At 49.7% G+C, this 23,210-nt stretch overlaps 1 protein-coding gene across 5 annotated transcripts in view; it reads left to right on the forward strand.

The window, feature by feature from the left end:
* ern2 (endoplasmic reticulum to nucleus signaling 2) overlaps positions 1 to 23,210 on the forward strand; it is a 136,736-nt gene that overhangs the window by 42,381 nt on the left and 71,145 nt on the right. For 4 of the 5 annotated variants that reach the window (XM_038821157.1, XM_038821156.1, XM_038821154.1 and 1 more), the window contains exons 2-3: positions 17,106 to 17,219; positions 22,340 to 22,373. In XM_038821157.1, coding sequence (XP_038677085.1) covers positions 17,204 to 17,219; positions 22,340 to 22,373 — 50 coding nt within the window. In that variant the 5' untranslated portion in view covers positions 17,106 to 17,203. Of the gene's footprint in view, positions 1 to 17,105; positions 17,220 to 18,818; positions 18,820 to 22,339; positions 22,374 to 23,210 lie in introns of all 5 variants that reach the window. The other variant, XM_038821158.1, reaches the window with a different exon arrangement.

The following is a 23,210-nucleotide window of genomic DNA, read 5'->3' on the forward strand; positions in this document are numbered from 1 at the left end:
TGAACAAAGTTTAGGCTTGAACGGATAAATGGCAAGTAATATTCCCGACACACAAGTGCCAGGCAACGACCATCTCCAACAAGAGCGAATCTAACCATCACCCCTTGAATTTCAATGGCATTACGTTGCTGAATTACCCACTATCAGCATCCTGGAGGATTAACCATTGACTAGAAACTGAACTGGACTACCCATATACATACTGTGACGACAAGAGCAGTTCAGATGCTGGGAATTCTGTGGCGAGTAACTCACCTCCTGACTCCCCAAAGCCTATCCACCATCCACAAGGCACAAGTCAGGAATGTTATAGAATACTTTCCACTTGCCTAAATGAGTGAAGCTCCAACAACGTTCAAGGAGCTCAACACCATCCAGGACAAAGTGGCCTGCTTAATTGGCACCCTATCCACCACCTTCAACATCCATTCCCTCCTCCACCAATGCACACTGGCAGCAGTGTGTACCATCTACAAAATTTACTGCCACAACTCATTAAGGTTCCTTAGGCAGCACCTTCCAAACCCACAACCGTTACCATCTGGAAAGATAAGGGCAGCAGATACATAGGAATACCACCACCTGCAAGATCCACTCCAAGCCACACACCATCCTGACTTGGAAATATATCGCTGTTGCTTCACTATCACTGGGTCAAAATCCTGGAACTTACTCCCCAATCAGCATTGCACGTGTATCTACACCACATTGGACTGCAGCAGTTCAGGAAGGCAGCTCACCACTACTTTCTCTGGGGCAATTAGGGATCTACAATAACTGCTGGCCTAGCCAGTGATGCTGACATCCTGTAAAAGAATTTGAAAAAACTGAGAACTGATTAATAAATCATGCTGCTACTTGTTTCTATGGTTCCTACAGTGCCCTTTTTTTGACCTTATACTAGATGGAACAATTACTCCATTAATTTTAAGGAGGTGCGGTAGAGAAGCTTGCCAAGGAATGTGAGTTCACACTTGCAGTTGCTGAAACTGTATAATGTTTTGGTCAGGCTACACCTTTTTTTTTTTTAAATAATTTTTATTGAAATTTTTCGATACAAACATTTACCCCTACTACATTTTAAATTATAACACAACAAATCCCCTCTGGAATATCCTCCCCACGCCCTCCCCCCGCGCGCACCCCCCCGCGCTACCAGTCTAGCAACCAAGCCGTTTTTCCCTTTCTGCCGATGGCCTCGGGCAGTCATTGCCCGCGACCCCCCGCTGACGTGCTCCCTTCGTTGCTATCCCCCCCCCTCCCTTCCCCCCCCCCCCCCCCCCCCCCTTTCTCCCCGGGTTGCTGCTGTTTCGGCCTCCAGTTCCTATCTCTGATCCAGAAAGTCAAGGAAGGGCTGCCACCGCCGGAAGAACCCCTGTACCGACCCTCTCAGGGCGAATTTGATTCTTTCCAATTGGATGAAGCTTGCCATGTCGTTTAACCAGGTGTTAACACTTGGTGGCCTTGTGTCCCTCCACTGAATCAAGATCCTTCTCCGAGCTACCAAGGACGCAAAGGCCAATATTCCGGCCTCCCCTGCCTCCTGTACTCCTGGCTCCACCCCAACCCCAAAAATCGCTAGCCCCCACCCTGGTTTGACCCTGGTTCCCACCACTCTCGATACCGTCCCCGCCACCCCCTCCCAGAACTCTTCCAGTGCCGGGCACATCCAGAACATATGTACATGGTTCGCAGGGCTTCCCGAACACCTAACACACCTGTCCTCACCCCCGAAGAATCGACTCATCCTAGTCCCCGTCATATGGGCTCTGTGCAGCACCTTAAATTGGATGAGGCCCAACCTTGCGCACGACGACGACGAATTGACCCTCTCTAAGGCATCCGCCCATGTCCCATCTTCTATCCGCTCTCCCAGCTCCGCTTCCCACTTGTCTTTCAGCTCCTCTATCGATACCTCCTCCACCTCCTGCATTATTTTGTAGATGTCCGAGACCTTCCCTTCTCCGACCCAGACCCCTGACAGCACCCTATCACTCACCCCTCTATCGGGAAGCAAGGGAAATCCTTCCACCTGTCGTCTGGCAAATGCCTTCACCTGCAGGTATCTAAACGTGTTCCCCGGGGGGAGCTCAAATTTCTCCTCCAGCTCTCCCAGGCTCGCAAACCTCCCCTCTATGAACATGTCCCTCAGTTGCCTGATGCCCGCCCTGTGCCAGCTCTGGAATCCCCCGCCAGTGTTCCCCGGGACAAATCTGTGGTTCCCTCTCAGTGGCGCCGCCATCAGACCCCCCACTTCCCCCCTGTGTCGCCTCCACTGCCCCCAGATTTTAAGGGTGGCCGCCACTACCGGACTCGTGGTATACCTTGTGGGGGGGAACGGCCATGGTGCCGTTACTAGCGCCCCCAGGCTTGTATTGCCGCAGGACGCCCTCTCCATACGTTTCCAAGCTGCCCCCTCCCCCTCCATCACCCACTTGCGCACCATCGATGCGTTCGCCGCCCAGTAGTATCCGGAAAGATTGGGTAGCGCTAATCCTCCACTGTCCCTACTCCGCTCCAAGAAAATCCTTCTCACTCTAGGGGTGCCATGTGCCCACACATAGCCCATAATGCTGCTAGTTACCTTCTTGAAGAAGGCCCTGGGGAGAAAGATGGGCAAGCACTGGAACAGAAACAAGAACCTCGGGAGGACCGTCATTTTGACTGACTGCACCCTCCCTGCTAGCGACAGCGGTACCATGTCCCACCTCTTGAACTCCTCCTCCATCTGCTCCACCAGCCTTGAAAAGTTCAGCTTGTGGAGGGTCCCCCCAGTTCCTTGCCACCTGCACCCCTAAGTACCTGAAGCTCTTTACTGCTCTCTTAAAGGGGAGCCGCCCAATTCCCTCCCCCTGATCTCCCGGGTGTATCACAAAGACCTCACTTTTACCCACATTTAATTTATATCCCGAAAAGTCCCCAAACTCCGCTAGTATTTCCATTACCTCCGGCATTCCCCCTCCGGGTCTGCCACATACAACAACAAATCATCCGCATAGAGTGATACCCGATGTTCCTCCCCTCCCCTTGTCAGTCCTCTCCACCCCCCTGAACCCCTCAGTGCCATCGCCAACGGTTCGATCGCTAATGCAAATAGTAAGGGGGATAGGGGGCATCCCTGCCTGGTACCTCGATGGAGCCCAAAATACTCTGACCTCCTCCCGTTTGTAACCACACTCGCCATCGGGGCCGAATACAGCAGCTTCACCCACTTGATAAATCCCTCCCCAAACCCAAACCGTTCCAGCGTCTCCCACAGGTATTCCCACTCCACCCTATCGAATGCCTTCTCCGCATCCAGTGCTACCACTATCTCAGCCTCCCCCTCCACTGCTGGCATCATAATCACATTCAACAGTCTCCGGACATTTGTGTTAAGTTGTCGTCCCTTTACGAACCCCGTCTGGTCCTCATGGATTACCCCTGGCACACAATCCTCTATTCTGGTTGCCAGGACCTTTGCCAACAGTTTGGCATCTACATTCAAGAGGGAGATAGGCCTGTAGGACCCGCACTGTACAGGGTCTTTGTCCCGCTTCAGGATCAAGGAGATCAGGGCCTGTGACATTGTCGGGGGCAGAACCCCCCCCTCTCGCGCCTCATTGAAGGCTCTCACCAGCACTGGACCCACCAAGTCCACATACTTCTTATAAAATTCCACCGGGAACCCATCCGGCCCCGGCGCCTTCCCCGCCTGCATCTGGCCTATCCCTTTAACTAGCTCCTGCAGCTCTATCGGCGCCCCCAGCCCCTCCACCCGTTCCTCCTGGACCTTTGGGAACCTCAATCTATCGAGGAAGTTCTCCATTCCCCCCCTCCTCCTGGGCGGCTCAGACCGGTACAATTCCCTGTAGAAATCCCTGAAGACCCCGTTCACCTCTTGCCCCTTCTGCACTACGTTCCCTCCCTTCTCTCTCACTCCCCCAATCTCTCTGGCTGCATCTCGCTTGCGCAGCTGGTGTGCCAGCATCCTGCTCGCCTTTTCCCCGTACTCATAGACCGCGCCCTGTGCCCTTCTCCATTGCGTCTCCGCCTTCCTAGTGGTCAGTAGGTCAAACTGGGCCTGTAAACTGCGCCGCTCCCTCAACAGCCCCTCCTCTGGTGTCTCCGCATATCTCCTGTCCACTTCTATAAGTTCCCCCACCAGTCTCTCCCCTCTCCTGCCTCTCCTTCCTTTCTCTGTGTGCCCTTATGGAGATCAGCTCTCCTCTGATCACTGCTTTCAGGGCCTCCCAGACTATCCCCACCTTCACCTCGCCCGTGTCGTTCGTGCCCAGATATCTCTCAATGCCCTTCCGGACCCTTCCGCACACCTCATCGTCCGCCAGCAGCCCCACATCCAGGCGCCACAACGGGCGCTGGTCCCGTGCTTCCCCCAGTTCTACCTCTACCCAGTGTGGTGCATGGTCCGAAATCGCAATGGCCGAGTACTCCGTGTCCTGCACTCTCGAAATCAGCCCCCTGCTCAGTACAAAAAAGTCTATTCTGGAGTACACCCTGTGGACGTGGGAGAAAAAAGAATACTCCCTCGCCCTTGGCCTGCCAAATCTCCAAGGGTCTACCCCCCCCATCTGCTCCATGAACCCCCTTAGCACCTCTGCCGCTGCCGGCCTCCTATTCGTCCTGGAACTCGATCTGTCCAGCCCAGGGTCGAGCACTGTATTGAAGTCCCCCCCCATGATCAGGCCCCCTGCCTCCAGACCCGGAATGAGGCCCAACAGGCGCCTCATAAAACCCGCATCATCCCAATTCGGGGCATACACATTCACCAGCACCACATTCTCTCCCTGCAGCCTACCCTTCACCATCACGTACCTACCCTCCTTATCTGCTACCACCTGCGCCGCCACGAACGACACCCTCTTTCCCACCAAAATCGCCACCCCCCGGTTCTTTGCGTCCAAGCCTGAGTGGAACACCTGTCCCACCCACCCCCTTCTCAGGCGTACCTGGTCTACTACTCTCAAGTGAGTCTCCTGCAACATTGCCACATCCGCCTGCAGTCCCTTTAGGTGTGAAAAAACCCTTGATCTCTTGACCGGCCCATTCAGCCCCCTCACGTTCCAAGTAATCAACCGGGTCGCGGAGCGACCCGTCCCTTTCCCCTGTCTATTAGCCATGTCCTGTCCCCTGTTCGCCCCGGGTCGACCCTCCCCTTCTGACCCGTTCCCCATGGCGATGGCCCCTCCCCCTCTCTCCTCCCGTTCTTCCCTTCCCGTCCTCGGCCTTTCCAGCAGCAACCCGGTATCCCCCCCCCCCCCTGGCTAGGACCCCTCCTAGCCGCGGTGTATCCACCATCGTATTCCCGAGAGTCAGCTGGTTTTCGCTGACCCGGCTGCCCCTGCCACACTCCGACTCCTCCCGATGTGGGGGGGGAGGGGCCTCCCCCCCCCCCCCCCTGCCATCCCTCTCTGACCCCGCTTCAGCGCGGGAAAAGCCGCCATTGCTGGCCACACCCCACTCTTCTCTCCTCCCCCTTCCTCCGTCCCGCGCGCGGGAAACAGGGGAAAGCCCGCGCTTTCGCCCGGCCACACCCTACCCCGCCATCTTCAATTCCACCCCCGTCCCCATCCAAGCCCATAAAAAAGCCCCCTTAAAACGAGAGGAAGAAAAAGAGAAAAAGAAAACACGCATAACCAACTTGCACCCCCCCCGTCCCGCCTCCCCATCTTAACAATATAACAATATAAATAACAAATCTCAAATAAATACATAAATACATAACTATGCCTGCATAACTAAATAACTACCCAATAATAACGTATTTAACCATCACCCTCCATCGAACAGAACAGTAACCATAACCCTTAAAGAACAGATCAAAAAACAGTAAAAAAGCCCCCCCTACAACAACAATAATTAAGGGAAGTTGGCAACGGGAAGAGACACACAAAAAGGAACAAAGAAACCCCCCATAACACAAGTTTCAAAGAAACCAAACGATCCATCAACTTTAACCAAGTTCCGATCTGGCCTAAGAAAGACATGGGCCACTTGATCAGTCAAGGGTACTCGGGCGGCCTCGACCGCCGGCGTTCCCAAGTTCTAGTTCAGGTCCAGCTTTTCCCCCCGAACAAAAGTCCATGCCTCCTCTGGGGTCTCAAAGTAATGGTGCTGGTCCTTGTAGGTGACCCACAAACGCGCTGGCTGCAGCATTCCGAACTTGATCCTCTTTGCGTGCAGCACCGCCTTCGTCCGGTTAAACCGGGCCCGCCGCTTTGCCACCTCCGCACTCCAGTCCTGATATATCCGCACCGTCGAATTCTCCCATTTGCTGCTTTTCTCCCTCTTGGCCCACCTCAGCACTTTCTCCCGATCACAGAAACGCTGGAATCGCACCAGCACCGCCCTCGGGGGCTCGTTCGCCCTAGGCCGCCTAGCCATGACCCGATATGCTTCTTCCAGCTCCAGGGGCGATGGACCGGCCCCCTCTCCCATCAGGGAGCTCAGCATCTCCGCTACATATTTCGGGAGATCAGGCCCCTCCAGGCCTTCTGCTAGGCCCAGGATCCTCAAGTTCTTCCGCCTCATTCGAGTGTCCAGCTCCTCAAAGCGGCTCTGCCATTTCAGGTGGAGTGCCTCGTGCACCTCCACCTTTCCCACGAGGACCGTGGCCTCCTCCTCCCTTGCAGTCATCTCCTGCTGCAGCTCTCTTATCGACGCCTCTTGGGTCGCCTGGGCCCCCATCAGCCTTGTGGTCGTCGCGTTCATAGACTCTAAGAGTTCCACTTTCAGCTCCGTAAAACACCGGAGGAGAGCGGCCTGCTGCTCCTCCGCCCATTTTCTCCAATCTTCTAGTGCGCCACCGGCCGCCATTTTGGTCCTCTTCCCCCGCTTTTTTCGGGGAGCTGCTGCCGCTTTTTTTGTCGCCCCACTCCGAGTACCGACCATAAAGTTGGTCTCACTCTCCTCAGGGAGCCTTCCCCCACCGGGATTCGTCTTTACAGTACCGTCGGGGCCCTCCAATCGGCCCTTAAACACCTTTGTCGCAGGAGCTGCCAAATGTGCGACTTAGCTGGTCATAGCCGCAACCGGAAGTCCGGTCAGGCTACACCTTGAATACTGCATTCAGTTCTGGTCACCAGGGCACAAGAAAAATTACCAAACCCAAGACAATCATATAGAGAAGGGCCACCGAACTGATCTCGAGCGTCAGAGGGATAATGAGGACGTATTAGGTATTTGTAAATAAATATTCTGATGCCTATTTCAGGTGTGGACAAGGGTTCCAATTACTTTCTTTTACTAATATGGAAAGGTGCACTTGCAGTCTGAAATGTGCTCATGTTAGGGCAGCACGGTGGCGCAGTGGTTAGCACTGGGACTGCGGTGCTAAGGACCCGGGTTTGAATCCGGGCCCTGAGTCACCGTCCGTGTGGAGTTTGCACATTCTCTCCGTGTCTGTGTGGGTTTCACCCCCACAACCCAAAAGATGTGCAGGTTAGGTGGATTGGCCATGCTAAATTGCCCCCTAATCGGAAAAAGAAAAATAATTGGGTACTCTAAAAAAAAAATTTTTTTTTTTAATGTTCTCATGTTACTGCCCACCATATTGGATGCCTCGCAGGTCATTCAACACTGACAAATGTCGCTGAGCAGCTGAATTTAAAGATTTCAGCATTTATGATCCTTGGTCCTCAGTTTCAGATACGTCCACGACCTCATTCCACTCTATCATTGCAACTGTCTCTAGCTGTATGTTCCTTCACCATCACCTCAATCCTCTAAGCCTAACCCTATGCCCAAAGTTGGAGAAATCATCAGTTGCCTTGTCCCTACTTATCTTCCTAATCTCCCCCATTTCTGCACTTCCCTCTTCACCTTTCAAAACCCTTCCAGTGAGAATTTCTCTCTATTCCCAACTTTCTTACTATATGCCGTTCCGTTCCTTACACCTTTTCTTCCCTTCCCTCTTTATAAAATTTCTTGGGATGACAGTTTCTACATTAAAGACACGATATATGCACAAGTTGTCGTTAACACCATCAGGGAAACAGGTCTTAAGTTACTGTTAATAATTCACCTACTGGTAGAAAGCTCATGATAATAGTAGCAAATCTGCTCTGCTATTTGCTCAACTTTCCTTTAGGAGGTGTCAGATGTGACTCAGTGGTTAGCACTTGCCTCAAAAGGACGTGGATTCAACACCCACCCTGGAGACGAGCACAAAAATCCAGGCTGATCCTCCCAATGTTATAGGTCTTTTGGATGAGACGTTTAAGCTGAGGCTTCACCTGCTTTCTCAGAATCCATGACTCTGTTTTGAAGAAGAATGGGGGAGGGGGAACCACTGCGAAGATGCCCAGGTGGCACTGCCAAGCTGGCATTTTTCTGCCTGCGTGCAATCGGGCCAGGGTTGTCTGGTGTGGGCGTTGGGGGTTGCAGGGGCTGGGGGACTCTCTCATGTTGCATTCGGACTGGGGGAGGTCGGGGATTCTTTTCAGGGCTTCGGATATCGGGACGCCATTTAAAAATGGCATCTCGATCTCTCGCTACAATGGGGAGTTCCCCATTGTAAAAAAGAGGGCTATGTGCAGACTCGGCCACGTGTTTCCCATTCAGGCCCCTTACTCAAAGCAAGTCGCGTTGAATAGCCATGGAGACTTTGTTCACTTTTGGGAAGAGCGCGCCCACTGGGACAAATAGGCTGTATTGCTAGGTTGTAAATGTTGAGCGAGATCACGAATAGATTATTGCTAACTCTGACAACGTTTATTCACAGAAACTGGATCACTTTATAGCAGTTGGAAACACTTAGAGATCAGGAACTGCAGTGCATGCTGTGTGTTGAACCTTTCTACTTGTTATTCATGAAACAGATGCCTGTGAGCTGTTTGATACTGTGGCTGTTCTCTTCCACACCCTTGTATTAGAATTTGAAAAGGCCCAATTGCACAAGTTTATAATTCATGAAAATCACCCTGCAATTAATCCCACAGATGGTATGTCATAAATCCTGTTGCTACACCAAATATCCAGATGGATGGTGATAAAATATTAAAAATTAATTCAGCGCTTTGTTCAACTGCTTTTGGACCAGTAGAACCTCCTTTTGTATCCTTGCGCCAATTTAATCGCCACAAAAAATATTGTACTATCTGTAGCACATGGTCAATATTCTGCTTGTTATAATGGCAAACCCGGTCATAGTGCATTTCTGAAGATTATAGATGAGTTTAGGATTGTGCTTTGTCTTGGATGGTGTCGAGCTTCTTAAACGTTGTTGAAGCTGCACATGGAGACTGTTCCACACTCCACACTCCACACTGTGCTTTGTACATGGTAGACAGGCTTTGAGGAATCAGGTGAGTTACTCTTTGCAGAATCTGCACCCTCTGACCTGCACTTGTAGCCACAGTATTTCTGGTTGGTCCAGCTCAGTTTCTGGTCAAAGGTAACCCACAGGATGTTGATAGTGGGGTATTCAGTGATGGTAATTTCATTGACTGTGATGGGGAGATGGTTAGAGCTCCCTTGCTGGAGATGGTCATTGCCAGGCACTTGAGTGGTGTGAATATTACTTGCCACATATCAGCCCAAGCCTGAATATTGGCCTGAGATTGCTGAATGTGAACATGAACTGCTTCAGTTTCTGGGAAGCCTCATCTTATGGAAGGAAGAAAGATCATTGATGAAGCTGCTGAAGGTGGTTGGGCACAGGACATGACTCTGAGGAACTCCTGTAGCGATGCCTTGGGACTGAGATTCTGAGATTATTGACCTCCAATAACCGCAACCATCTTTATTTCGGTGTGAGAGTTTTCCCCATAATTTCCATTGACTCCAGTTTTGCCAGGGCTCCTTGATGCCATACTCAGTCAAATGCTGCCTTGGTGTCAAGGGCCATCATTTTCACCTCGCCTCTGGAGTTCAGCTCTTTTGTTCATGTTTGGACCAAGGCTGTAATGAGGTCAGGAGCTGAATGGTCCTGGCTAAACCCAACCTGAATACTAAGTAAGTGCCAGTTGATAACATTGTCAATGACCCCTTCCACCACTTTCCTGATGTTGGAGAGTAGACTGATGGGGTAGTAATTGCCAGGTAGGATTTGCCTTGCTTTTTGTAGACTGCAGTTGGAAACATGAGTGGCTTCTGCATTAAGACTAGGAGCTACATTGCATGCTGGGCACTGAATCAATTTGTCTGTGGTGCAGTTTCCCTCTGTTGATAAATTTTTGTCAGTACTTGCTGTCAAAGTTGATACATCAAAATGGCCACTTGCAAAAAGTACCAGAGGTGGTTGCCATTAAACTGGAAGGCGGTGATGGGTTTCATAAAACAAGGGAGAAAGGGAGGGAAGAAGGGGTGAGAAAAAAATTATTTTTAACGAAACTAACATCAACAACAAAAGGCTGAATTATATAGGTCGCGATAAACTCTTACAACTTTTCTATGTTTTAAAAAAATTCACTGGAACTGGGAATCTATCCTGTATCTATTAGTTTAGCATTTTATTTGTAACTTTCTAATTCATCACTTTTTTCTCCCTATAAGCCACCGGTGGTCCCGAATTGTCAGCCGGACCATTAGTCAGTCATTTTAAGGGCTTTCTGAGTAGCTTGAGATGCACTTAAGCAATAAATTAAAATGGAGACCATCTTTTTAAACGATAGTCATTTATCCTCTCTGAAGTAATAGATCTCCACATAGCTGTTTTTAGGTTAAGGTAAATCCCACGCATTGTGCTGCAGTACAAACATGGCGTTACCTCCCTGGCTGATTGGCACACTCGTACTTGCTATAGAATGTCTAGTCACTTCGGTGGTGGTATACCAGCAAGTGAGTGGCAGTCTCAGAATTTATGCTCAGGCGTAAGTAAACACTTGACAGGAAGCAAATATTCCGTGACAAAAAAGCTAAACAACTCGAATAACTCATACCTGAATGTGAATAGTACTATGATTGCTGCAAGATTCTGCAATCTGATGACAAGGACCGATCCATTCTCTTCAGCTACTTTTTGATGGCCAGCAAAAAAATTGCCTCTTCCTTCTGTCAACTGGTGGGCAGTTTCAACATTTAGATAATTATGTATCTTCCTTTTTTTTTTGAACGAAAATGGGAAACATACAAAGCTATGCTATAATCAGGTAGTGTTGTGGAAATTCAAAGTGTTTCATGACCTTCAATGTCTGTGGACCCAGCAGCTAAAAATTCAGCAGCACCTGGCAGTCAGCAGAATACAACGACCACAGTGGGTTTTTTTTTCACCCCTTCATTGGGTGTGTGCTAATCAGATTGCACCTGCCTGAGTAATAAGTGTAGGTAGTTTTTTAAATAAACATTTTTTATTGAAGGCATTTTTCATATAAAAAAATACAAAAGCCAAACCTTGGTAACAAAGCTAACAACCCACCTCCCCTCCCTACCTGAACTCCCAGATCTTCTGACACTCCGAATATTACCACCTCCAGACTTGGAGCCATCCCTACGCCCAGAAGTTCGGACATTACATCCAAAAACCACTTCCAAAACCCCCCAACCTTGAACACACCCAAAAACATATGCACATGGTTCGCCGGACCCCATGGACATCGCTCACACCTGTCCTCCACCCCGAAAACAACCGGCTCGTCCTTGAGACCGTCAGGCAGCACAGCAGCGTAGTGGTTAGCACTGCTGTCGCATGGCGCCGAGTTCCCAGGTTCGATCTCAGCTCTGGGGATCTGTCCGTGTGGAGTTTTCACATTCCGCCCCGTGTTTGCGTGGGTTTCGCCCACAGAATCCAAAGATGTGCAGGAAAGGTAGATTGGCTACAGTAAATTGCCCCTTAATTGGAAAAAATTAATTGGGTATTCTAAATTTATTTTTTAAAACAATCCTTGAGACCGTCAAGTAGGCTCGGTGCACCACCTTAACTTGGATGAGGCTCAACTTCACACACGGTGAGGAAGCATTTACCCTCCGCAGGGCTTGCCTCCACATTTGGCCCCCAACTCTGCCCCTAGCTCTTCCTCTCACTTGCGTCTGACCTCCTCCACAGGAGCGTCCTTCCTATCCACCAGCTCTCCATATATATCCGTCACTTTCTCCTTCCCAATGTCATCCTCGGGCAACAACCTGCCAGAGATGGCAGTTCCAGAAAGGATGGTATTTCCTAACAAAGTCCCTCACCTGCAGGTACCAGAACCTGTTTCCCATAGGCAACTGATACATCTCCTTAAGCTTATCCAAACTTTCCTTCTACAAACAAGTCCTTGAAGTACTCTATCCCCACCGTCCGCCATCCCTGGAACCTCGCGGCAAGCCCTGTCGGCGCAAACAGCAACATGCCTTCCAGTCCGAAGTGTTGCCTACACTGGTTCCAAACCTGCCCATCACTGGGCTCATGGAGTACCGGACCGGCGAGAACGACAGTGGCGAAAACAACAGTGCCCTCAAACTGGTCCCCCTACATGGTGACACCTCCACTGCCCATTTCCTAACCATTGTGATGTTTGCTGCCTAGTAGTAATTCAACAGATCCCCCCCCCCACCCACTCACCACCACCCCACGTTGATCCCATCCTAGAAACACCCTCCTCACTCACGAGGCCTTGCACACACTCACAAACCGCAAAATCATCCCATTCACCTTTCTAAAAAAAGACGTAGGAACACAGATGGGGAGGTTCTGAAATACGACCAGAAACTTGGGCAGCATTATAATTTTCACCGTCTGTCACATGCCCTGCCAAAGACTAGAGCAACACATCCCACCTCTTGAAGTCCGCCTTCATACCCTTCACCAAGTGCGCTAAGTTCAACTTGTGCAGTTGGGCTCAACTCCACGGCACCTGTAAACCAAGATGGTGGAAACTCATTCCCACGACCCAGGACGGCAACTCCCCCAGCCTCCTCTCCTGCCCCCTTTTATCGGGAACACCTCGTATTCCCCCATAGTCAATTTATATCCTGAGAAACGGTCAAACTCACCCAGGTTCCCAATGATCCTATAAAAACTCCCCAATGGATCAGTAACGTACAACAGGAGGTCATCTGGTTACGAGAAGACCTTGTGTTCGACCCCTCCCCGCTCAATTCCCCTCCACCCCCTCAACACCGTAAGCGCCATTGCCAACATCTCTATCACCAGAGCAAAAAACAGAGGGGAGAGCGGCCACCCTGCCTCGTCCCCCGATGTAGCCCAAATTACTCCAAACTAATCCTGTTCATAGAATCATAAAATTTATAGTGCAGAAGGAGGCCATTCGGCCCATCGTGTCTGCACCAGCCCTTGGAAAGAGCACCCCACCCAAGCCCACACCTCCACCCCATCCCCGTAACCCAGCAACCCAACCTAATCCTTTTGGACACTAAGGGCAATTTAGCATGGCCCATTCATCTAACCTGCACATCTTTTGACTGTGGGAGGAAACCAGAGCACCCGGAGAAAACCTGCGTAGACACGGAGAGAACATACAGACTCCGCACAGACAGTGACCCAAGCCGGGATTCGAACCTGGGACCTTGGAGCTGTGACGCAACTGTGCTAACTACTGTGCTACCTCACTGCCCACTATTCGTCTGGACACTAACCTTCGGCGCTTTATAAAACAGCCGAAGCCAATCCACAAACCCCTACCTGAACCATCCCAACACCTCCAACAGATATACCCACTCAGGGCAGCACGCTAGCATGGTGGTTAGCATAAATGCTTCACAGCTCAAGGGTCCCAGGTTCGATTCCCGGCTGGGTCACTGTCTGTGCGGAGTCTGCACGTCCTCCCCGTGTGTGTGTGGGTTTCCTCCGGGTGCTCCGGTTTCCTCCCACAGTCCAAAGATGTGCGGGTTAGGTGGATTGGCCATGCTAAATTGCCCGTAGTGTCCTAATAGTAAGGTTAAGAGGGGGAATTGTTGGGTTACGGGTATAGGGTGGATACGTGGGTTTGACTAGGGTGATCATTGCTCGGCACAACATCGAGGGCCGAAGGGCCTGTTCTGTGCTGTACTGTTCTATGTTCTATCCCGGTCAAATGCCCTCTCCGAGTCCATTGCCACCACCACCTCCTGCCCAACCGAGGGCATCATAATAATGTTGAGCAGCCTACATACATTCACCAACTGTTGTCACCCCTTCACAAACCCCATCTGGTCCTCCCCTAGCACACCCGGCATCAATCCTCTATCCGCGATGCCAGCACTGTTACCAACGACTTTGCATCCACACTTATCTGTGAAATCGGATGGTATGACCTGAACTGCATTGGGTCTTTATCCTCCTTTAAGATCAGCGATATGGACGCTTGTGACAACGTGGGGTTGGGGAGTCGGTCCCCGTGCCCCCCCCCCCCCCCCCCCCCCCTTGCCATATACATCCCACAAGCAGAGGGCCCAGCTCCGACCCAGACATCTTATAAAATCTGGCTGGAAACCGATCTGGACTCAGTTCCTTCCCCGCCTGCATTGACTCCACACAGTCCATTACCTCCATCAGCCCAAACGGGGCCCCCAATCCCTGCAACTAGAACATAGAACATAGAACGATACAGCGCAGTACAGGCCCTTCGGCCCTCGATGTTGCACCGACATGGAAAAAAACTAAAGGCCATCTAACCTACACTATGCCCTTATCATCCATATGCCTTATCCAATAAACTTTTAAATGCCCTCAATGTTGGCGAGTTCACTACTGTTGCAGGTAGGGCATTCCACGGCCTCACCACTCTTGCGTAAAAAACCCACCTCTGACCTCTGTCCTATATCTATTACCCCTCAATTTAAGGCTATGTCCCCTCGTGCTAGCCACCTCCATCCGCGGGAGAAGGCTCTCGCTGTCCACCCTATCTAACCCTCTGATCATTTTGTATGCCTCTATTAAGTCACCTCTTAACCTTCTTCTCTCTAACGAAAACAACCTCAAGTCCATCAGCCTTTCCTCATAAGATTTTCCCTCCATACCAGGCAACATCCTGGTAAATCTCCTCTGCACCCGTTTCAAAGCTTCCACGTCCTTCCTATAATGAGGCGACCAGAACTGTACGCAATACTCCAAATGCGGCCGTACTAGAGTTTTGTACAACTGCAACATGACCTCATGGCTCCGGAACTCAATCCCTCTACCAATAAAGGCCAACACACCATAGGCCTTCTTCACAACCCTATCAACCTGGGTGGCAACTTTCAGGGATCTATGTACATGGACACCGAGATCCCTCTGCTCATCCACACTACCAAGAATTTTACCATTAGCCAAATATTCCGCATTCCTGTTATTCTTTCCAAGTGAATCACCTCACACTTCTCCACATTAAACTCCATTTGCCACCTCTCAGCCCAGCTCTGCAGCTTATCTATGTCCCTCTGTAACCTGCAACATCCTTCTGCACTGTCTACAACTCCACCGACTTTAGTGTCGTCTGCAATTTACTCACCCATCCTTCTGCGCCCTCCTCTAGGTCATTTATAAAAATGACAAACAGCAACGGCCCCAGAACAGATCCTTGTGGTACGCCACTCGTAACTGAACTCCATTCTGAACATTTCCCATCAACTACCACTCTCTGTCTTCTTTCAACTAGCCAATTTCTGATCCACATCTCTAATCACCCTCAATCCCCAGCCTCCGTATTTTCTGCAATAGCCGACCATGGGGAACCTTATCAAACGCTTTACTGAAATCCATATACACCACATCAACTGCTCTACCCTCGTCTATCTGTTCAGTCACCTTCTCAAAGAACTCGATAAGGTTTGTGAGGCATGACCTACCCTTCACAAAACCATGCTGACTACCCTAATCATATTATTCCTATCTAGATGATTATAAATCGTATCTTTTATAATCCTCTCCAAGACTTTACCCACCACGAACGTTAGGCTCACCGGCCTATAGTTACCGGGGTTATCTCTACTCCCCTTCTTGAACAAAGGGACCACATTTGCTATCCTCCAGTCCTCTGGCACTATTCCTGTAGCCAATGATGACCTAAAAATCAAAGCCAAAGGCTCAGCAATCTCTTCCCTGGCTTCCCGGAGAATCCTAGGATAAATCCCATCAGGCCCCGGGGACTTATCTATTTTCACCTTGTCCAGAATTGCCAACACTTCTTCCCTACGCACCTCAATGCCATATATTCTAATAGCCTGGGTCTCAGCATTCTCCTCCACAATATTATCTTTTTCCTGAGTGAATACTGACGAAAAGTATTCATTTAGTATCTCGCTTATCTCCTCAGCCTCCACACACAACTTCCCACCACTGTCCTTGACTGGCCCTACTCTTACCCTAGTCATTCTTTTATTCCTGACATACCTATAGAAAGCTTTTGGGTTTTCCTTGATCCTACCTGCCAAAGACTTCTCATGTCCCCTCCTTGCTCGTCTCAGCTCTCTCTTTAGATCCTTCCTCACTTTCTTGTAACTATCAAGCGCCCCAACTGAAACTTCACGCCTCATCTTCACATAGGCCTCCTTCTTCCTCTTAACAAGAGATTCCACTTCTTTGGTAAACCGCGGTTCCCTCGCTCGACCCCTTCCTCCCTGCCTGACTGGTACGTACTTATCAAGAACATGCAATAGCTGTTCCTTGAACAAGCTCCACATATCCAGTGTGCCCAACCCTTGCAGCCTACTTCTCCAACCTACACATCCTAAGTCATGTCTAATGGCATCATATTGCCCTTCCCCCAGCTATAACTCTTGCCCTGCGGGGTATACTTATCCCTTTCCATCACTACGTAATGTCACCGAATTGTGGTCACTGTTTCCAAAGTGCTCACCTACCTCCAGATCTAACTGTGTAAAGAAGAAGCTTATGTCTTGTCATTTTTGTTTTGCATGATACTAGGAGTTAATTTTGTTCTTTCAGCAATCTTGAGTATTTCAGGGCATTTGATTGCTCAACATCCAAGTTTTGGAGCTGCATTAGACAATAAGTGTCAAGAGCTGAACCGAATGTGGTACAGAGTCAGTGACAACTAAGTGAGAATGCTTGAGTACAGTACATGATAAGCCTGTTAGAATCTGCATTGAAAATCTCAGGCAGTAAAGATGCTGCTACACCTTCAGTGTTCCTAACTTAAGGAGCAAAATCATTGACCCAAGTTAGTCAGGGATGGATATGTATTTTGATTTATTTTCTTTATTTTTGAATTTGACAGTAAATGTCCTTTTTATTTGAACAGTGTGCTGCCAGCACAGTGACTCTCCCAGAGACACTGCTCTTCGTGTCAACACTCGATGGGAACTTGCATGCTGTCAGTAAACGGACTGGGGAAATCAAATGGACCTTAAGGAAGGTAAAATGTTTTTAAATTGCTGCAAGGTTCAAAAAGGATTGATTTGCCATTGAGACTTTCTGCATACATAACAAAACATGTGTTGAAGATAACATACTCAGTTTAACCGGGATAATTGGTGGCAAACTTTCTTCACTCCCATTCTGCTTCCTGAAGCTGTCAACCCTGTACTGTTCCTGGGCTCTCAGAGAAATAGTAGAAATAATACTGGACTTAACAAAACTGCCTACAGGGCGAATGATATTCATTTGGCAATTTCACTCTGAGTAAACAGAAATCTGCAGTGAGGCTGCTTTTCCAAGTTGGAGTTAAGGTATATGTTTGGGTAGTGTATTTGGATAGTAGAGAGCAAACAACAATTGGTATTGTGAGGTGATATGATGCAGAACTTTTAAAAAAATATTTGTATTGAGATTTTGAAAAATGTATAACAACAGATCAATAACAATAATAAACACCCCCCGGCACCCATACAACGCATATAACGAAACCCCCACCCCCCCAAACCCAATAAACAACAAAATAAATTAACAATAAATTAAATTAACATAAACAATGCCCCCTTGAAACCCCCCCCTCCCCCCCCCCCCCCCCCCCCCCCCCCCGTGTTGCTGCTGCTGACCTAGTTCCCTATCTTTGAGCCAGAAAGTCGAGGAAAGGCTGCCACCGCCTAAAGAACCCTTGTACCGACCCCCTCAGGGCGAATTTGACCTTCTCCAGCTCAATGAATCCCGCCATGTCATTGATCCAGGTCTCCACGCTTGGGGGTCTCGCATCTTTCCATTGCAACAAGATCCTCCGCCGGGCTATTAGGGACGCAAAGGCCAAAACACCGGCCTCTTTCGCCTCCTGCACTCCCGGCTCCGCCCCAACCCCAAATATCGCGAGTCCCCAGACTGGCTTGATCCTGGATCCTACCACCCTCGACACCGTCCTCGCCACCCCCTGCCAGAACTCCCCCAGTGCCGGGCATGCCCAAAACATATGGGCATGGTTCGCTGGGCTCCCCAAACACCTAATGCATCTGTCCTCACCCCCAAAAAACCTGCTCATCCTCGTCCCGGACATATGAGCCCTGTGTAGTACCTTGAACTGGATGAGGCTAAGCCTCGCACATGAAGAGGAGGAGTTCACCCTCTCCAGGGCGTCCGCCCATGTCCCCTCCTCAATCTGCTCCCCCAGCTCCACTTCCCACTTAGCCCTCAGCTCCTCTACCGACGCCTCCTCCACCTCCTGCATCACCTGGTAGATGTCAGACACCCTCCCATCCCCGAACAACACCCCCGAAAGCACCCTATCCCTTACCCCCCGCGGGGGCAGCGAAGGGAACCCCTCCACCTGCTGCCTAGCAAACGCCTTGACCTGAAGGTACCTGAACATATTCCCCAGGGGGAGCTCAAACTTCTCCTCCAGCTCACCCAGACTCTCAAACCCCCCGTCAATGAACAGGTCTCCCAACTTCCTTATGCCCACCCTGTGCCACCCCAGGAACCCGCCATCAATGTTCCCTGGGACAAACCGGTGGTTCTCCCGCAGCGGGGCTTCCACCGAGCCCCCCACTTCCCCCCTGTGTCGCCTCCACTGCCCCCAAATCTTGAGGGTAGCCGCCACCACCGGGCTCGTAGTGTACCTCGTTGGAGGGAGCGGCAATGGCGCCGTTACCAGTGCCTTCAGGCTCGTGCCTCCACAGGACGCCATCTCCATCCGTTTCCATGCTGCCCCCTCCCCATCCATTACCCACTTGCGTATCATCGAGACATTAGCCGCCCAATAGTACCCAGAGAGGTTGGGCAGCGCCAGCCCCCCTCTATCCCTGCCCCGCTCCAAAAAGACCCTCCTCACCCTCGGAGTCCCGTGCGCCCAAACAAATCCTATGATGCTGCTATTCACCCTCCTAAAAAAGGCCCTCGGAATGAAAATGGGGAGGCACTGAAACAAAAACAAAAACCTCGGGAGCACCGTCATTTTAACGGACTGTACTCTACCCGCCAACGACAGCGGCAGCATGTCCCACCTTTTAAAGTAAAATTAAGCTTATGCAAAGTCCCCCAACTCCTAGCCACCTGAACCCCCAGGTACCTAAAACTCCTCACTACCCTTTTTAGCGGGAGCCTACCAATCCCCTCCTCCTGATCTCCCGGGTGTACAACAAACAGCTGACTCTTGCCCAGGTTCAACTTATAGCCCGAAAAACTCCCAAACTCAGCAAGAATCTCCATCACCTCCGGCATTCCCCCCACCGGGTCTGCTACATACAGCAGCAAGTCATCTGCATAAAGTGACACTCGGTGCTCCTCCCCACCCGCACCCAGACCCCTCCACCTCCCCGACTCCCTGAGCGCCATGGCCAGAGGCTCAATTGCCAACGCAAAAAGCAAGGGGGACAGAGGGCACCCCTGCCTCGTCCCACGGTAGAGCCTGAAGTACTCGGACCTCCTCCCATTTGTCGCTACACTCGCCATTGGGGCCTCGTACAGCAACCTCACCCATTTAATAAACCCCTCCCCAAACCCGAACCTCTCTAACACCTCCCACAAGTACCCCCACTCAACCCTATCAAAGGCCTTCTCCGCATCCAATGCCACCACAATCTCCACCTCTCCTTCTGCCGCCGGCATCATTATCAAATTTAGCAGCCTTCGCACGTTAGTGTTCAGCTGCCTCCCCTTCACAAAACCCGTCTGATCTTCATGTATCACCCCCGGCACACAGTCCTCTATTTATATGATGCAGAACTAACACTGACTTTTCTCCGCTCAGAAGTATTGGACTATGTAGTACAGATTGCACCTTGTGGGTCTGGGCCAGCACAAGTTAAAAGCTGCCAAACAGTTGGTGGAAACCTGTACTTCGCTCATTATCGGTTTAACACTGCTGCAAAAAAAATTCTGTGATTATTTGCACGGTGATAACACTACTGAGGAAGTTAATGTCAGTGAAGGTACTGTGAGTTTCACTCTGGTTCAGCTGTAGAATAGTTATTTTTTACTGGCTGTAAATAACCTTCCAGCTGCTGCAATGACCAGAAAACCCATGATCTCTCGATGCAGAATATTGAGGTATTTTTGGTATAGAAACAACAACAAAATAAACAAGATACATGAAACCATACCCCCCCCCCCCAAACGTCCAGGTGAACCCTAACAGTGAACCTCTCAAGGCGAACTTAATTTTCTCCATAAAGAGAAAGCCAGCCATGTCCGATAGCCAGGTCTCCGAGTTTGGGGGCTTTGGGTCCCTCCATGACAACAGGATCCGTCTCCGTGCTACCAGGGAAGCAAAGGCCAAAACATCTGCCTCTTCTCCTGGATTCCCGGGTCTTCCGACACCCCGAAAATCGCCACCTCTGGACCCAGCGCCACCCTTGTTTTTAAAACCTTGGACATGTCGTCCACAAACCCCTGCCAAAATCCCCGAAGCTTTGGACTTGTCCAAAACATGTGGACATGGTTATCTGGTCCTCCCGTGCAAAAGGATCATCCTGATCTGATTGAAGCCTGCACTCCTCCTGGCCACCTCCACGCTCAGGTCTTGGTAAACCCGCAGGATGCTATTGTCCCACTTACAGCTCTGTGTCTGCTTGGCCCACTGCAGAATACGCTCATTATCCGAGAACCTGTGGAATCTCACCACCATAGCCCTCGGGGGATCTCCCATTCGCGGGTGCTCTGTGAGGCCTATCAACCTCTAAGGGCCGGGAGAATGCACCATCCCCTAGCAGCTTCTCAAACATGCCTGCGACGTATGCCCCAGCGTCTATTCCTCCGGGAGCCCGACAATTCTTAGGTTCTGCCAGTGGGACCTATTCTCTAGGTTCTCCACCTTCTCGAGAAGGTTCTTTTGCTGGTCCCTCAGTTTCTCCACCTCCAGCTCCACCGCAGTCTGATACTCCTCCTGCTCCATCTTCTGGATCGCCCGATCCTGGGCGTCCAACCTGAGCTCCAGCCGCTCAATCGACGCTTTTATCAGGTCCAAGCAGTCCCGTTTCTGCGTAGCAAAGCCCTCCTGGATGACTTGCATCAGCTGCTCCATAGACTGCTGGGTCGACAAGCCAGAGATTCGCCCCTCCACCATGCTGTCCCCTGTTGCAACTACAGCCCAAGTCTTCTCTGTCTTCTTATTTCTGCCCTTACAAACACTTCTAGTCCTTTTCTCCATGCACCGAAGTGGGAAATCAGCAGAGAATTGCCACTGACATCCGTTCTACAATTCAAGTCCGTTAAAAAATACGGGGGAAAAGGTCCAAACATCTGACCAGAGCGGGAGCCACCAAATATGCGACTTACTCCTTCACAGCTGCCACCGGAAGTCAACCATGCAGAATATTCTTAATTAAAGAACGGGAAACATGCAGGTGTACAGGCATTAATAATACGTGGATTTCTTTCTCCGTTAGTTCCTGTGCCCAATGAGTCCCCAATCTCATTAGGGGCATGCAAAGAAGGGGTGAGTAATTCATTTTAAAGCAGGAAAATTAGAAACTAGTCAAGGTTGTATGCCTTGACTGAGGACTACTGTATTATGAGATGGCTGAGGTGACGCCAGAAACAAATTACAAAGAAAATCTAATCAAAATCCCTCACCCCCACAAACTGTCTCTACATCAGGGTGCAAACAGTTGACATCTAACCAGTTTTAAATTGTTAAAAATATCTAATTAAATAATCAACAGTTAATCATCAGTGTGAGAACTGACATGAACTGTTCAGTGGCCTGAGAGTTCTACACGATGCTTTAAGTTAACTGGAGCATCATTAGTATCTGAGTACTTGCAATCATAGAACCTTTACGTAAGATTATGACAGGTTTAGATAAAGTAGACAAAGTAAAGCCATTAATTCCCATTAGGCGATCATACAAGGACTAAAGGGCCCTTATTTAAGGTTTTGGGCAAGGGGTACAGGGAAATATAAAGAAGAACATTTTTTTACTTTACAAGTAGTAATGATCTGGATCTTGCTGCCTTTATACCAAAAGATTTAAAGAAAAATCTCTGGACAGCTTGGATAGATATAAAATGGCTGCAAGTGTCAACTACGTTTTCAGTATGGGGTAGAATGGCTCTGTGTTTAGCACCTTTCTCAAACATCATTGATTCTTGTTTATAATTTATTTTTCAGATCCAATCATTCAGGTTCCAGTCTACCTAGCTGAGTAAGTTTCTGTTATGTGTTATCATTTGTGCTCTGCAAATTTCTGCAGAATTCAAGCTTGGAAGTGTTATGTTATGAAGACATCACCTTTTGACTTTGTGCATGATGTAAAGTTTTGTGCCTGGCATATAACTTGGATGTGGGGAATTGTTGGGCATTTGAAAAGAGCCATGCCGATGGGTTGAGTATGAAATTTGAGTCAAAATCAAAAATACGTAAGGCACTCAACCACACACTTCATTTTACTATTTTAAAAACTCCCATTCTCTAACAAACAGGGATCAATCACAAACCTCAAAAACATATCAGGCAGCTTTTGGACACTATGACAGTTACCTGCCCCTCCTGCCAACTTAGGGACTGCTCATATTTGAACTTTGGTCCCTTGACCTTCTCTGTGGCCCCAGTCTTTCTTCAGGAGCCCTTTTTGGTCTTCCTACCCTAATTAAAGGTGTCTGTTGCCCTTTCTCACTGGTGTCAGCCATGTGCCTGCTTTGTTTCTGCAGTTCTTCTCGTAGTCATTTAGATCATTGCAATGTTTTTAGGTCCATCCATGGCCTTTGGTGGTATGCATGTCTGATTTTTCCCAGTCCATAATGAACCATTGTTTGCCCTTTCATGGTGATTTTTGTCCCCATCCCAAATGTAAGAACACTACAAGTGATGGACTTGTCTATCCCCAAGTTTCATGGCTTAAAGCCTCTTAAGGCCAGAATCAGATCAGCCATGATCTCACTGAATAGCGAAGCAGGCTTAATGGGTCAAATGATCTATTACTCCTATTTCTTATGATCTTATTGAACCAAATTAAATGCAGCTACTGCCTTTTGTTCATTTG

This window comes from Scyliorhinus canicula, chromosome 15 (genome assembly GCF_902713615.1).
Source record: "Scyliorhinus canicula chromosome 15, sScyCan1.1, whole genome shotgun sequence".
NCBI classification, from domain to species: Eukaryota; Metazoa; Chordata; class Chondrichthyes; order Carcharhiniformes; family Scyliorhinidae; genus Scyliorhinus; species Scyliorhinus canicula.